General features: G+C 36.4%; 1 protein-coding gene across 1 annotated transcript; it reads left to right on the top strand.

The window, feature by feature from the left end:
* The first annotated feature begins 5178 nt into the window (after nt 1-5178).
* On the top strand, nt 5179-6483 carry LOC107586449 (melanocortin receptor 4-like). Its single transcript, XM_016273820.1, has one exon. It carries the CDS (start codon nt 5350-5352, stop codon nt 6328-6330), a length of 981 nt encoding a protein of 326 aa, XP_016129306.1. The 5' UTR covers nt 5179-5349; the 3' UTR covers nt 6331-6483.
* Nucleotides 6484-14851: the final 8368 nt, after the last annotated feature.

The raw sequence follows: 14851 nt of genomic DNA, 5'->3' as shown, positions 1-14851 counted from the left end.
CAAATGGCTAAAATGTAATGGTGCTTGTGAGAAAGTCAGGAATTTACAACTCCACAAAGGCTTCAGAGCCATTTCTCTCATCAAGTAAACAAACATTGATTTATATAAAGACAAGCTCACAGTGCCATTGCACAAGTTTAAAAAGTCCTGATTTAAACCAACAAAAACAGCACAGTAATAAAACAACATGATTCTGCATGTACCAAAACCATAAATTCACATTTCATTTCATGAAAAGCAGGTCTGTAGGCTTACATTAGTGAGAGCAGGTGAGTGCATTAAGTCTATTATTGTGTGGTATTAGGCTACAGGCATATGCACTCTACAGTATGTTCTGTAAAATCACTCACATGTGCCTTTGATCCCTTAAAAGCAGCTCTATTTAGTGTGCAGTTGTGATATTAAATTTCTTATAGGTCTTACATTCTTCTGTACCTCCTGAGATCAGTGTTCGAATTGAGGGGGGGGGGGGACCTCCCATAAGCATTAAGGCCCTCCAATGTTATGTCATATTTAATTTTTACGCGTTTTACAGCGTTGCTCATTATAACCAATTGCACACGATTCTGTTGAGCTTGTTGCAGTAGCCAATCAGAAGCGTTCAGACTAGTTATCCCTGAAACCCCAGAGTTTTGTTCAGAATGAAACTCGCAAATTCCCTCATCATAAGAAACAAAGTGCCGATGTACCTACGATGTAAGATTAATTTATCATACCGTGTATGGACAGCTTCATTGATTATAAGAGGAGTTATGAGTGCTTAAACACTAGCTAGACTTAATGCTCATTTAGAGTGTGTTCTTTCACTACATGATTCAGTATAATAAAATGCATTTAGAGTGCTCCCAAAATTCAAGATATGGGGCAGAAAATGTAAAATATGAATTTTGTTGATAATGATTTTATTTGTTTGGTAACAGCCCCAAATGTCTTATTATTGTAATTGACTTTATTGATTAAATGTAAGGCCCACTTCTAGAAAAAAAAGGCTTTACAAAGGTAAAAATGCCCATAGAGTGTAAAATTCATTTTAAACTTGTTTGAAAAGATTAATTTCTGTCCACCTCACAGAGTCAGCTGTCCATGGCAGTCCTGAAGCGCAACACACTCAGCAAAATATTGTCTGATTATCGATCGTTATCGATAAAATCCCAGAAAATAACCATGGGACCCCCCAAGAGCTTTGACACAATTCGAACACTGCCTGAGATAAACATATCTGAGGAACTAAATTAACTTATTATGAAGTATCTCATGTAAGAGAATACTCCAATTAATCCAATTGCTTTCATAATATCAGTGTGACAAATGTCTATTTGGTATGCAGCAAAGCATTGCTGTTTATTGTTCAGACACAAATTAATTTACATCTCCATCAGTGGGAAGTCAAGCAGATGACTAAATTATCTAGGCCATTGTAGCCCAGCACAGCCCAGCACAGCACATTTATCACTTACCATTTATCACAGTAAATGCACCAAGACCTGAACTTTGGTAGATTTCTCTAATATTTATTTTATATTTGGCATATCACCCTGTCAGAGTTTATTTTGCAGTAATGCATGACACTATCCCTTACAGACTTATAACTTTGTCAGCTATACGCTACATTTAATAATTTGTTAATCTTATTAGGTTCTTATTTACTTATTAATTACGGTAAGTTCATTGTCAGTATCATCTAGTGCCCAGATAGTGTGGCTCACACAGACTCTCTTGTTTAACCTCATCAAGTAAAATGAACTAATCTTTATTAAAATAATTTTGTTTATTTGAATTCTAAAACTTTATAATTTCAATAACCAAATTCCCTCTAAACATTCTCATACACAGTCTTTGATCATTAGGAAATCATTACTATGCAGCCAAAGATAAATTATGAGAAACACAAATAATTAGTTAACCTCTGGATTATTTCGTTCATTTTTCATGTGACAAACATAAAGAACAAATCTTTATATCCCTTCGCCTAACTGCTTCCTAACTTTAGCATCAATATTGTGAGGATGATTTTTGCTTTTGCTCTCCCTTCAACTATAAAATAGTTACTTACTTACCATATTACTGGTAAAATGGAATAATTAATTACCTATCAATGATCAATTTTAAAATGTGTTATGTTATGTCAGGTGTTATGTTATGTTTTATGTTATTTTATGTTATGTTATGCTATGCTATGTTATTTTATGTTATATGTTAGGTTAGGTTGAGAGTCATTTGTAATAGTTTGCGCAAATATTGCAGAGAATATGAGTGAATGTTAACAGAAAACCCACTTATAGCCTCAGTTAGATCTTTTTAATAACAGCTCATTTGTCTTTGTCTTTTAATCTGACATCCAGACATTTTTGTTTTCATTTCAGATAGACACTGAGCAGCATGTTATCTCCAGATGACTCATAGCCGTCAAAATGTGGTCACAAGTTTGGATGACAGATTGAAATGACCTTTGCCCTTAAAGTGGCATGTCTTCATGACATAAAACAGTGGCCGTTGAAATGTGGAATTTTTTTGTCCTCTGCAATTTACCTACTAGAAAGAAATGAGTGGCACCAGAACATCAACATCCCCCCAAGGTTGACCCTATTATTCTGTACCACCCAACGAGCTAACGGAGAGTATTGTACTTGAAGTTGAATAAAAGCATATTACTCAACCAAATAGTCTTTATTTCATGTTGCATTGCTAGAAAGAAAGAACATTTGAGAATAGGCCTATATATTTAATTGTTCATGTTTCTTCTTTTAACTGACAATCCAGTTAAAGGGTCTTCTTTTTTATAACACAAAACCTGTTTTGACTTGAAGAAATAATATACTACTTACATTTTTTATTACAATTATTATTTAAAAATCCAAATACATTTTTTAGTAGCAGTGTCAATGCCGCCAGAAAAATCAATTTGTGCTGACATGTTTATGTGTGTTGAATTATGCTCTATTATTGATGATTTTATAAATTAATGTGAAATATTTCTTACATTCACAAGTACAATGTATTACTTTAGAACATTCTTCTATTGCAGCTCTTTCTGTGCACTTTGTTTTTCTTCTTTTAAATAAAACATTCTATGTGGCGTTTAGCTCAAGGACAGGGCATGCTGTATATAGATAGAACTATGGATGTTAAAAATCTCAAGGCTTGCAGAACTACACTTGAAAACATGGCCATTTAATGTATCAAGACGAGACGATGATATAGGATATGATGTGGATCTCTGTGTGGATATAGGCCTAAAGAAACCCATAATATTTTTCATATTTTTATGCATTTCTTACACTGGGGGTCAGTGAGGAGTGGCATGGTCATGACACTTTAGAGCATAAACACAGTGCTAGTGTGAGATGAACATTCTAAAGTTTCAACCTTCTAGTTTACAATGTGGAGAATTCTAGAATTTAGTGACATGCACCTGTAGGAAAACCTCTGACTTATGAAGCTATAAAGAGTGTAGGGCTGCTCTGATAAGAACATATCCAACATTCAGCCTACTTGCTTAGGGGTTTCACAAGAAACAAAGTGGGTGGGCTTGTATGTTATATAACAGTTGTGCTTTTTTTTTTTTTCTTGAAAGCCCATTATTGCAACTTTGCTATTTAAATTTTGCCTCTAAATGTTGGTGTTTTTAATCATTTCCTTTCCTTTTTTATCTTCTTTTATTTATTTATTTAGCATCAACAATTTATCTGAATGTGAAATGAATATGGCATTATGTGGATTGTGTGTAGATTTTGCTTGGAGGCTATGTCTCCCTTTGAGATAGATGAGGCAATCTTATAAATTGAGATTTCAATATGCTCAGTTTCAGGGGATTGAAAGTGTGCATTATATTATACACTTTAGGATCATTATTAAGCATTAGTCAGATTATTTAATATTGTTTATGTTACGGCAATGTCATAATCAGTTCTCTCAGAAAAAAATAGCTTTGCTTAACATATCAGCTTGACAAATCTCATTCAATTTCTTCTTTTCCAGTTTCTTTTTTTTTTTTGCTCAACGAAAACCCGTTTGTCTCACCTCTTCACTAAACTGGATTAGCTGTTGTTTGTGTAGTATTCATAGTGTCTATTCCCATGTGGTGATCACAGAAGGGGTCAGTCCCTTTCTTCAGGCTCTTTTGACTGTAATTGATTTTCTACGTTTGGACATAAAACTGTATAATCAATAGGCTAAAGAGAGAGGAGTCAGCTCTGATTCATGAGCCTCATTAAGCATTCGTAAAATGCGAATGAGGTGATTTGTTAGATGCTAATCCGAATCTTTAAATAAAACAACAGGCAATAACTTATAATAATCAACAATTAGTTCTGGTCCTCGCATTTGATTGGCTGAGCAGCATATATTCAGTCCAACAGCACTGCGACCTCTCACTATATGTATCACTTCTAGTGTTCAACAACACTAGTTCATTGACAATCAAAACGATCTGAATCATTAAATCATTCATATAACCAAATCTTTCAAAACAGATTATGTTAGAAACTAAACAATTGACCATCTTTATGAGGGAATCACTGAATCATTTATTTAACAGATTCATTCAATTTATGGAATATCTTCAGATTTATTCAGAAATTAAAAAAGTGACTCTCTTTGAAAGAATCATTGGATCATTAATATAGCCAATTCATTCAGAAATTAAACAAGTGATTGTCACAGTGAATCACTGAATCATTTATATATATTTAAATATAATCACACTCGCAAGATACAATCAGTGCTTGTTCCTTGAATTACTTGATTTTATAAACATACCACCAAAATGCTTTAAGAAAACACCTCCAATAAAGGATTTTATCTATTTGTTGAAAACAGAGGCAACCCCATTCATACACTGACCTCCTTCTGATATTAGCTTACATTCACCCATCGAAACTGCCTCTGATTGGTGGAGAAAGCTGGGGGAGGAGCCTGGGCTCAGCGTGCCAGACAGTGGCTGTAGAGACAGGAGTCTCTCACTCGTCTGCCTGCCAAGTGCTGGAAGCTCTGGAAACTGAGTGCCTCACTCTGAATGCTGTTTGCACTTCAACAGTGTTGAAACAAGAGTCAGCGTTTTCAGATTCGGTCAATTGACGCCGTCTCCTATCCTCTGATTCTCTGTCTGCAAGTTTCTGTCTCTATTTTTTACATTTATATATTTATTTTTGTTTGTTTTGTGTAAGAGGCTCTTGCAGACAATTGTCGGATGTTTTTGCTGATTTGGAGGAAGAGTTATCACAGAGGTGAGGTGACGGATGCTCACACAGTACCTGCTTTCTTTGATCTACATGACGGATGATGTTCAATTTGAATTCACCAGACTGAAGTAGACACAGATCAAACCACTGACTACGGATATTCAGGGAAATGAACACCTCACATCATCATGGACTGCAGCATTCATACCGGAATCACAGCCAGGGAGCATTATCGGTGGGAAAGCCTGCTCAGGGCGAGAGAGGATCAGCCTCTGGATGCTATGAGCAGCTGCTCATCTCCACAGAGGTCTTCCTCACGCTCGGGCTTGTCAGTCTCCTGGAGAACATTCTGGTGATTGCGGCTATTGTCAAGAACAAGAACCTTCATTCTCCCATGTATTTCTTTATCTGCAGTTTAGCCGTAGCAGACTTGTTGGTCAGTGTCTCCAATGCCTCCGAAACGGTTGTGATGGCGCTCATCACGGGGGGCAACCTGACCAATCGCGAGAGCATCATCAAGAACATGGACAACATTTTTGACTCAATGATTTGTAGCTCACTGTTGGCCTCCATTTGGAGTTTGTTGGCCATCGCGGTGGACCGCTACATCACGATCTTCTACGCCTTGCGCTACCACAACATCATGACCCAACGGCGGGCGGGCACCATCATCACCTGCATCTGGACCTTCTGCACGGTCTCTGGCGTGCTCTTTATCGTGTACTCGGAGAGCCCCACCGTTCTAATCTGCCTTATCAGCATGTTCTTCACCATGTTGGCGCTTATGGCCTCGCTCTACGTCCACATGTTTCTTCTGGCCCGACTGCACATGAAGCGCATTGCCGCCCTCCCTGGCAATGGCCCTATCTGGCAGGTGGCAAATATGAAAGGGGCCATCACCATCACTATCCTGCTGGGTGTATTCGTGGTGTGCTGGGCTCCCTTTTTCTTGCACCTCATTCTTATGATTTCCTGCCCACGGAACCCTTATTGCATCTGCTTCATGTCCCACTTCAACATGTACCTGATCCTTATTATGTGCAACTCGGTCATAGACCCTCTCATCTATGCCTTCAGGAGCCAAGAGATGAGGAAGACCTTCAAGGAGATCTGCTGCTGCTGGTATGGACTGACCTCTCTGTGTGTATAAGCTTTTTTTCTGTTTGATGTCAAGGTACTGATTGTGAGATGTTGACTTGCAAGGCAAAACTAAGCAACCATCACTGGAGGATGCTGAGAATGTAGAAGATCTTATTACACTGCGTAGCTTGTGTGATTATTCTGCACACAGTTATTTGATTCCCAGAGAAATGTGATACTATGGCTGTGCTGACCATGAAAAAATGCTAATGTTTATGACTCAAGGATTCATTGCCATGCTGTTTTGGTGTTTATTTATATATACAATTTTCATTCATTTTGCCTGCTGAATAAGACATCAAAAAGTCAAAGTGCCAATATTTAAAAGCTTTAAATGACAGAAAATTAATGGAACAGTGTATTGTGATTTAGTGCACACGCACAATATTTGGCAACTGTGAATATGTTCTCTTAGCAGGTTGGTACTTCAATTATTCAGCTTGAGAACCATTGCTGCTTGATAAATGTGTTTCAGACTTATGAATTTATTTTTTGTATTTTGTAAGTTAAGATGATTTTATTTAATTTTTGTAATGCCATTTCATTGTGCAAATAAAACAACATCAAAACCAGTAATTATGCCTCATATATTTTCTTGTGGAATTGTTAAAATGATAGTAGATTTGATGGTCTGGTAGGAATTTTCCTGTTGTGTCTTGGATTTTATTCCATTTTCCTTATTTTCCGGCTTCAGAGTTGTGGAGCTCAAAAGGTAAATATCTGTATCATCTAGTGAAAGATTGCCTACAAGCTCTTAGAAACTATTTAGTTCATCAGTCTGTTTTGAATGTTGTGCTGAATAGACTCATAGTATGACTACAAAAGGAATGATTTCTGTAAGTTTACACAACCACTAAGCTCTCATTTATATCCATGGTGTTCTTCTCTGCAGTAATATTACTTGACCTTAAATCAAGGCCAATGCAACTGCATGCACTAAAGAAAATATTCGGATTAGTTCTCTCAGCAGGCTGAGGTCTGTAAGCTATCAGTTGGCATTCCTGTTAGCAATGACAATGGCTTAGCTGGTGTCTGACCCTCTGAAAGTACACAATTTCAATTTTTGATCATGGGCATTCTTTCCTAATTATACGTAGATGTTTTTGAGCCAATCACTTTAGCTGTATGTGACAAATCTCTCTAGAGTGACAGTAAAAATGACACCATGAACACAGAGTCTCAAACCCTTCACCAGTAATTATCCCAATCTGTGACATGAAATTCAAGTTTTTAAATACAAATTATATATACAGAACTTTTAGTACATACTCTAATATAATAAAATACATGTAGAGAGAATATGATAGAGAGATAGATAGAAAGATGCTTTTTGCACCCAGATGGTGTAGTTACAACAGAAACACAAAATGTTTCTGTGACTCAGTAAACATATTCTATTTAGTTCCATGTATTAAACTAATTAAATCACACATACAACTCACTAAAACAGAGCAGAGGCAGAGTTAAGATGGCTAGATGAATTGTGTTTGCACACTTCTCTAGTCAGGTATATTGAATCAGGCCCTCTTCTCCTTTAATACATGAATTACCCTTCTGCCCTTTTTACATGCTTGGACAGCTGCTTAATTAAAAGCCATTTCCCATTTGTAAACCCCGGGGATCCTCCTGGTCCAGCAATCTTTTTCAGCTCAAAGAATTTGAAAAATCTATGAAACAGCCTGTTAGTCTGATGGAAACCTATCCTATAGTTAAGTTAATTTGCAGTCTTTATTGGAAATGAAAAGCCTTCTCTGCCCTGCAAAATATCTGAAATTATGTTCATGCAGACTGGTCACCCATTAGCATGTGCAATTAATCACAATTTACCAAATTATTGAAAAACAAATAAAGAAGATATTACAATGTCCAAGATCTCTCTCTCTCTCTCTCTCTCTCTCTCTCGCTCTCTTTTGTTACACACTTCATAAAAGTTATTTAGAGACCTTTAAGTCCTTTAAGTATAGTTGTTCCATTCATCATCAGGACAACAATAGGTCACCTGAGTAATCTATTAATCAATGTAAGTGTGACATGAAGCCCTTCTTTGGGCTTTCTTCCCTATTTATAAGGCCTGCTGATAGTGAGCCATTATGTTTAATTTGACATCACAATCCATTCACATGTAAAAGTCCTGTAGAGATCAGTATACATTTCAAGAACAGGTGTGTCTTAGATTGCAGCTTCATAAGAGGCTTAACAATCATCTCTTTGGTCCCAGGTCACAGTCTATCTCATCACTGAGAAAAACCAAAAAACCTTTTCTCTGAACACGTGACATGGTAAGTGCTTCTTCCACGTGCATGATAGATTTTCACAGCTTCAAATCCTTTCTAGGTATGCATGAAAAGATATCTTTGAAAAGGAAATTCAATTGTGTGAAATGGAGGCAATTTCATCTTTCTTCTCATCTTTTCATCTACAGGTTTCTCTGTACTTCTCCTGTTTGGTCACTCAGATTGATTGGCTCTAATTGAGCATGGGTATATTAGACATATTAGCTCTATACATGGCCGTGTCTCGGCAAATGAGGCTTCCCCATAAAACCCTGAAATTATTTGTGAAAGGCTCCTTTTCTTAGCTATTGGAGCTTGGCTAAGCTGGGAGGAGTTATAATTTGAGTAATTTATTTGGTAAAGAAAGAAGGGGAAAATACTGCAATGAGGCTAAGAGCATCATGATTGGTCTTGACAATAAAGCCTGCAATGGATGGATGGATGGATAAATAAATAAACGTGGCCCTTGTTAATTTTGCCTTATTTTACTGCTCTGTGCGTTATTTGATTAATAAAGATACTTTTCATTTAGCTAAATAATGAACACTCAACCATAACGCCTTCAAAAACAGCTAGAAACCTTGGAGTTGTGACTGATGATAAGCTGAATTTCTCAGACCACATTGCTAAAACTGCCCGGTCCTGCAGATTTGCTTTATTCAACATCAAGAAGATCAGGCCCTTTCTTTTGGAACATGCTTCACAACTCCTTGTTCAAGCTCTTGTTCTATCCAGGCTGGACTATTGCAATGCTCGCTTGGCAGGTCTTCCAGCCACTTCTATCAAACATTTACAATTAATCCAGAATGCAGCAGCAAGATTGATTTTTAACGAGCCGAAAAGAATGCATGTCACACCTCCGTTCATCAATTTGCACTGGCTACCAATAGCTGCTCGCATAAAATTCAAGGCATTAATGTTTGCCTACAAAACCACCACTGGCTTCAGAGTTATGTGCCCTCTAGAAGCTTGCGTTCTGCAAATGAACGGCGCTTTATAGTGCCATCCCAAAGAGGCACAAAATCACTTTCTCAGACTTTTAAAACTTGTTTTCTTAAAAAAAAAGTAACACTTGCTTCTCTAACCTTTTTGCATTCTATCTATTTGTTTTCTTTTTATTTATTATACAATTATACAGTAATTCTGACTTCTGATTAACAAAAGCCAAAGAGGCCTCTAACACTAGCTTGCTCTATTCTTTTTTTCTATTCTATCTGTTTTCTTTTTATTTATTATATGATTTAAAAAACTTTACTATGTGTACTGCGTTAAGCTAACTGAGACTTGTCATAGCACTTGCATATCATTGCTCTTTTGTTGATTTTGATTGCTTCCATTGTCCTCATTTGTAAGTCGCTTTGGATAAAAGCGTCTGCTAAATGACTAAATGTAAATACCAGTAAGACGTTTTGATATATATTCTTTGTGTTTTCAACAAACCTATGTCAGTTGATTTAAAGTGAACATAAACACGGAATGTAGACACTGATGGCGCCGCAAATGGCAGCCAGGACGCTGAGCTCCGTGCTTCTTCTGATGTTTTTGTTTGTTTGTTCTGTGTTTTGTCATTCTTCTTCTATAAGTCTCTTTCATTCTCATGAATGTGTACGTGCCTCCGGACGCGTGCGTAAGCGCCGCGATGCAACAGCTGGGCAAACAAATATGTGAAATGGAGCAAAGGTACCCAGACTCTCTTTTAATCATTCTTGGAGATTTTAACTAATCAAATCTCTCCCGTGAACTGCCAAAATACAAGCAGCACATTACGTGTCCCACCAGAGACAGCACTATTTTGGATCACTGTTACACAGCAATAAAGGATGCATATCACTCTGTCCCACGAGCAGCTTTGGGGCTCTCTGATCACTGTTTGGTTCATCTTATACCGACCTACAGGCAGAAACTGAAATCAGCTAAACCTGTATCAAGGACTGTTAAAAGATGGACTAATGAAACAGAGCAGGATTTACGAGCTTGTTTTGACCTCACTGATTGGAGCGTCTTTGAAGCTGCTGCCACTGATCTGGACGAGCTCACAGAGACTGTAACTTCATATGTCAGTTTCTCTAGATATGTGCATTCCTACCAGGACATTCTTATCATTTAATAATGATAAACCGTGGTTTACTGGGAAACTCAAACAGCTTCGTCACGCCAAAGAGGATGCTTACAGAAGTGGGGATAAAATCTTGTATAACCAGGCCAGGAACAGACTAACAAATGAGATCAGAGTGGCTAAAAAAAACTACTCAGAAAAGCTGAGAAAAGAGCTTTCAGCAAACGATCCAGCGTCAGTATGGACTGGTCTGAGGAACATCACCATATACAAGACACCACCCCCACAGCTTGCGGAGGATCAACAACTGGCTGACGATCTGAATGTGTTTTACTGCAGATTTGAAAAGGATCGTCTACCACCCCCCATCCGCTCTGATCTGCACTTCACACCTTCACCTACCACCCCTGCAACCCCCCTCCCTCCCTGCACACTAATAAACATATCTGTACATTTATCTAAACAATTAATTGTTTTCCTATACTTCTATTTCTGTATATAGTACATTATTCAATTTTTCTTTTTTTTATTATATTAGTGTTATATTACATCCCTACTGTGTTATTCCTATGTATGTCTGCACTATCATGTATGTCTGCACTACGTTTGTACTTTCTTCTACACTGGAAGCTCCTGTCGTCAAGTCAAATTCCTTGAGTGTGTAAACATACTTGGTAATAAAGCTCTTCTGATTCTGATTCTGATTCTGAATTGTTTCAGGTCAGTGAAGTCTTGTCAGTGAATCTGTAAGTTGTTTTCGGGGAAGTGTCTATAAACTTATTCGTCCCAATATTTAATTAAGTAGGTGTGGCAGATAATGGAGGCTTATTAAGGGATTGTAAACAATTGTTGTTGGTAATTAAAGGGATGTTTACTGTTTGTTAAAGACTCACCCCAAGTCACTAGTATGGTGATTAATGTTCCTTTTAAGTAAGCTGGACCTGGTTCAAATGCATATTATAATATTGTCAAAATACCAGGAAAAGAAAGCTCCAGTCTAAAGTGAATGTAGTTGCTTTGTCACATGATATCTATTAAGAAGTTCAAATGCACATGAAAACAAGTGTGAGTAGAATTATATCTGTGTTAAAAGTTTCTGAAGTGTAAAAATGCTATATTGTAGGCATTTAATTAAAATGAAATAATCAGAATGAAACATATAAAATGTGCTCACTTTATTAATTGAGCTAATATAATAATGAATTTGTGACCCTGTCTGTGAAATCCAGGCTAAAGTCTCAAAATCTAATTATGAGATAACAAGCATCAAAGTTTGATTTCAACCATTAATTTCACTATGATTTCAATCTTTGACATGGCCTTACTCAGTCAATATTAAAGATATCAAGGTTACATTTTCACAGAATGTTCTTTACACGATGAAGGATGATTTTATGTAAAATAGTAAATCACAAAAAAAAGGCTTTAGCTGGGTTTTCACAGTCACATTTATTGGAGATGTAGAATTTTAAATAAATAAATAAATACCTCTTCTGTGATGTTATATTTCTGAATTAAATGCCTGAGGCTTGAATTCTTGATTAAAAATAAATGTTAGCTAAAAGTAGTTTGGCATTATCTTTTAAATAACATTGCAGCAATTTAGTTTTAAAATATTATAATTATTTGAAAACTGTTTGACCTCCAAAGTCAACCAACATGCTGGATGCCATTTTGTTATCTTGAAAAACAGGGAACCAGAGAGGTCTCATAAGTCAAGGTCATTTTTAATACCTAAAAATATGTTAGAAAACTAGAAAGTCTGTTTAAAAACAATTATTGAGCTGTGGGGTGAAAGGATTTGGAAGGATGCTTTACTTAATGGTTACATCGCTTGACATTTTTAGAGCCATTCACTGATTGATTGATTTATAATGAAAATGGTTTAACGATTTTTTTTTAATATCTATGAAACCACAATGAATACATAAAGTTTCACAAATTTGGCACTTGGAACTAGATTTTTGAGGGATTTCTCCTTTTTATAATCATTGGACTTATTTATTCATTCACTTTTTGTTTATTCACTTGAGATGCATTTTTGACAGAAAGCCATGGATGGAAATATAATTACAAAAAAATACATAAATAATAAAAAGCCATTTTCAGAGCCAGATACAGACACTTTTGTATTAAATAAACCTACAGGATAAAGGATATTACATTTTCTATCACAGAACTGAATTGGAAATTTCTGGCTCGGTTAGTGATTTTATAGGGCTTTTTAGGAAATTATATTTTAATGTGAATGGAAAAACCGAAACCAAAAATCTGCTTTTATGCTCAAAGAACCAAACCAGCTCAACAAATGGAGTCACTAAGAGCTATCTGAATACCTGACAAGAGACTCCATTAAATTCTGCTGAGTAGAGAGCATACATCTCCTTAATTGATTGATTGTACATACATTTGATGAATGATATTGATATAGAATAATATACTGAACTTGTGGGATAGCAACATCCTCCATCTGGGCTCAGTCAGGCTGTTCAGCACAATGACATGCAACCACTGAGCCAACTGGCACCATCACTCGATATGCTGCTGACTGCGCTGTGACAGAATAACAAATGCTGTGAAAAGCAGATGTGCATCAGTTCACTGTGTTTTATTTTGTTACTATGCAATATACATATTATTTGACCTGTTTTCCTTTCTGAGTCTTAAAGCCGTGAGGTTGCAGTGCATTTTGCAGTAAATTTGATAAGTAATGCAAAACATTCATTGCTCTTTAAAACATTAGCTCAATATGGAATATTATAATATTAGATATGGATGAAAACTCTATTTGAATTTAAAATTATAAAATAAACATTCAGAAGAGGAAGAACGAAAAACTGCAAAAATTAATGTATTTTTTTTTTAATCAAGTCAACCATGAAAATGAGAACCAGTTTCAATTACACCTGGAAAATAACAAGGCTAATGGTGTACGATGATATTCACAATCACGGTGAGCTGCTGAGGCAAGTCTATTTTTGCCTTACATGATTACTTTGTAGGAAAATAGGGAATGAGATGTGAATAAAATGTATCCATTAGGGAGTCTAAACGCTGTGGGAATGGTGTGTTCTGTGTGTCGTGAGCTGCCTGTCTGCATCTCATCACAGTGATATTTAGTGCAGATGAGAACACTCACAACCTGGCACAACGCCCCCTTAGACATAATGCCAAAAATGGTCTGAGGAAACCTCAAAGATGCCGCTTCCATTTAATGCTTTCATTCTATGAAAATACAAATGACAATTAGCCTTATGCTAATGCCAGTGTTTTACATCACACATTTGAAATATAATATTGTGATTGGCAATCATGACGTTTACAACATCAAGATGTAGGTTATGCCAAGAAATACACATTCATAAAATGCACACTTTTAAGTTGCTGTGGATAAAAGTGCCTGCCAAATGAATACATATTAATCTATTAATTCACTGTATTGATCCGAATACAGTGGCGGTCTGAGAGGGAATTTTCAAGGCAGGCTGGAGTGTAAATTAATATTGATCAAACCTGCTCTCCGTTCATCGTTGAAATGAAAGGATAGTATGTTTTCCATCATATCCCTTAGCTGATAATTATGAATCCATACACGGATGATCTCTCTCTGAAAGCTCAAAATAGCCTTGATTATTAATGACATGTTATAATCTTTCTGATTACCAACCCAACACTAATAAACATAGGAAAAATCATGCAGGGCCATTTATCACAGATCAGGGCCGTCATTGTGAATGAGATTTTTCCCGGGGATTGGATGGGAGGAGGGGCCACTAAGGGCCTCTATACTATATCATACTCACCTTCATGTGCGGCCGGTTAGTGATAATGAAAATGACTTATATACCTCTTCTACAATGAACTTATTTTCAATTGCTGAATTAAAAGTGTGATCAAATAGTTATTTTTGTTAGTTTTTTACATTATGTGATATTATTTTAAAACTCAATGACCTTGACTTATCAGTGCACTCTGCTTAATGGTTTTCCACCAATGGCTTGCATCTCGGTTATGCCACACTGAGATCATCTTGGGGGTTTAACGGTTTTCAAATATTTATAAAATTTTAAAACAAAATTGCTGTTAAAATCACTGCTATCTTATATAAAAATAATACTGTGACGGGGCTGACGAGACGTGAGACGTGTGGATCCATCTGCAAGCTTTTATTCAAGAGACGTGGTATAACAGGCAGGGTCGAA

The sequence above is a fragment of the Sinocyclocheilus grahami genome, unplaced genomic scaffold (assembly GCF_001515645.1).
Source record: "Sinocyclocheilus grahami isolate Dianchi unplaced genomic scaffold, SAMN03320097.WGS_v1.1 scaffold5.1, whole genome shotgun sequence".
Taxonomy (NCBI): Eukaryota; Metazoa; Chordata; class Actinopteri; order Cypriniformes; family Cyprinidae; genus Sinocyclocheilus; species Sinocyclocheilus grahami.
The sequence above is the reverse complement of the archived record's forward strand: the minus strand, read 5'-3'. Positions and strand labels throughout refer to the sequence as shown.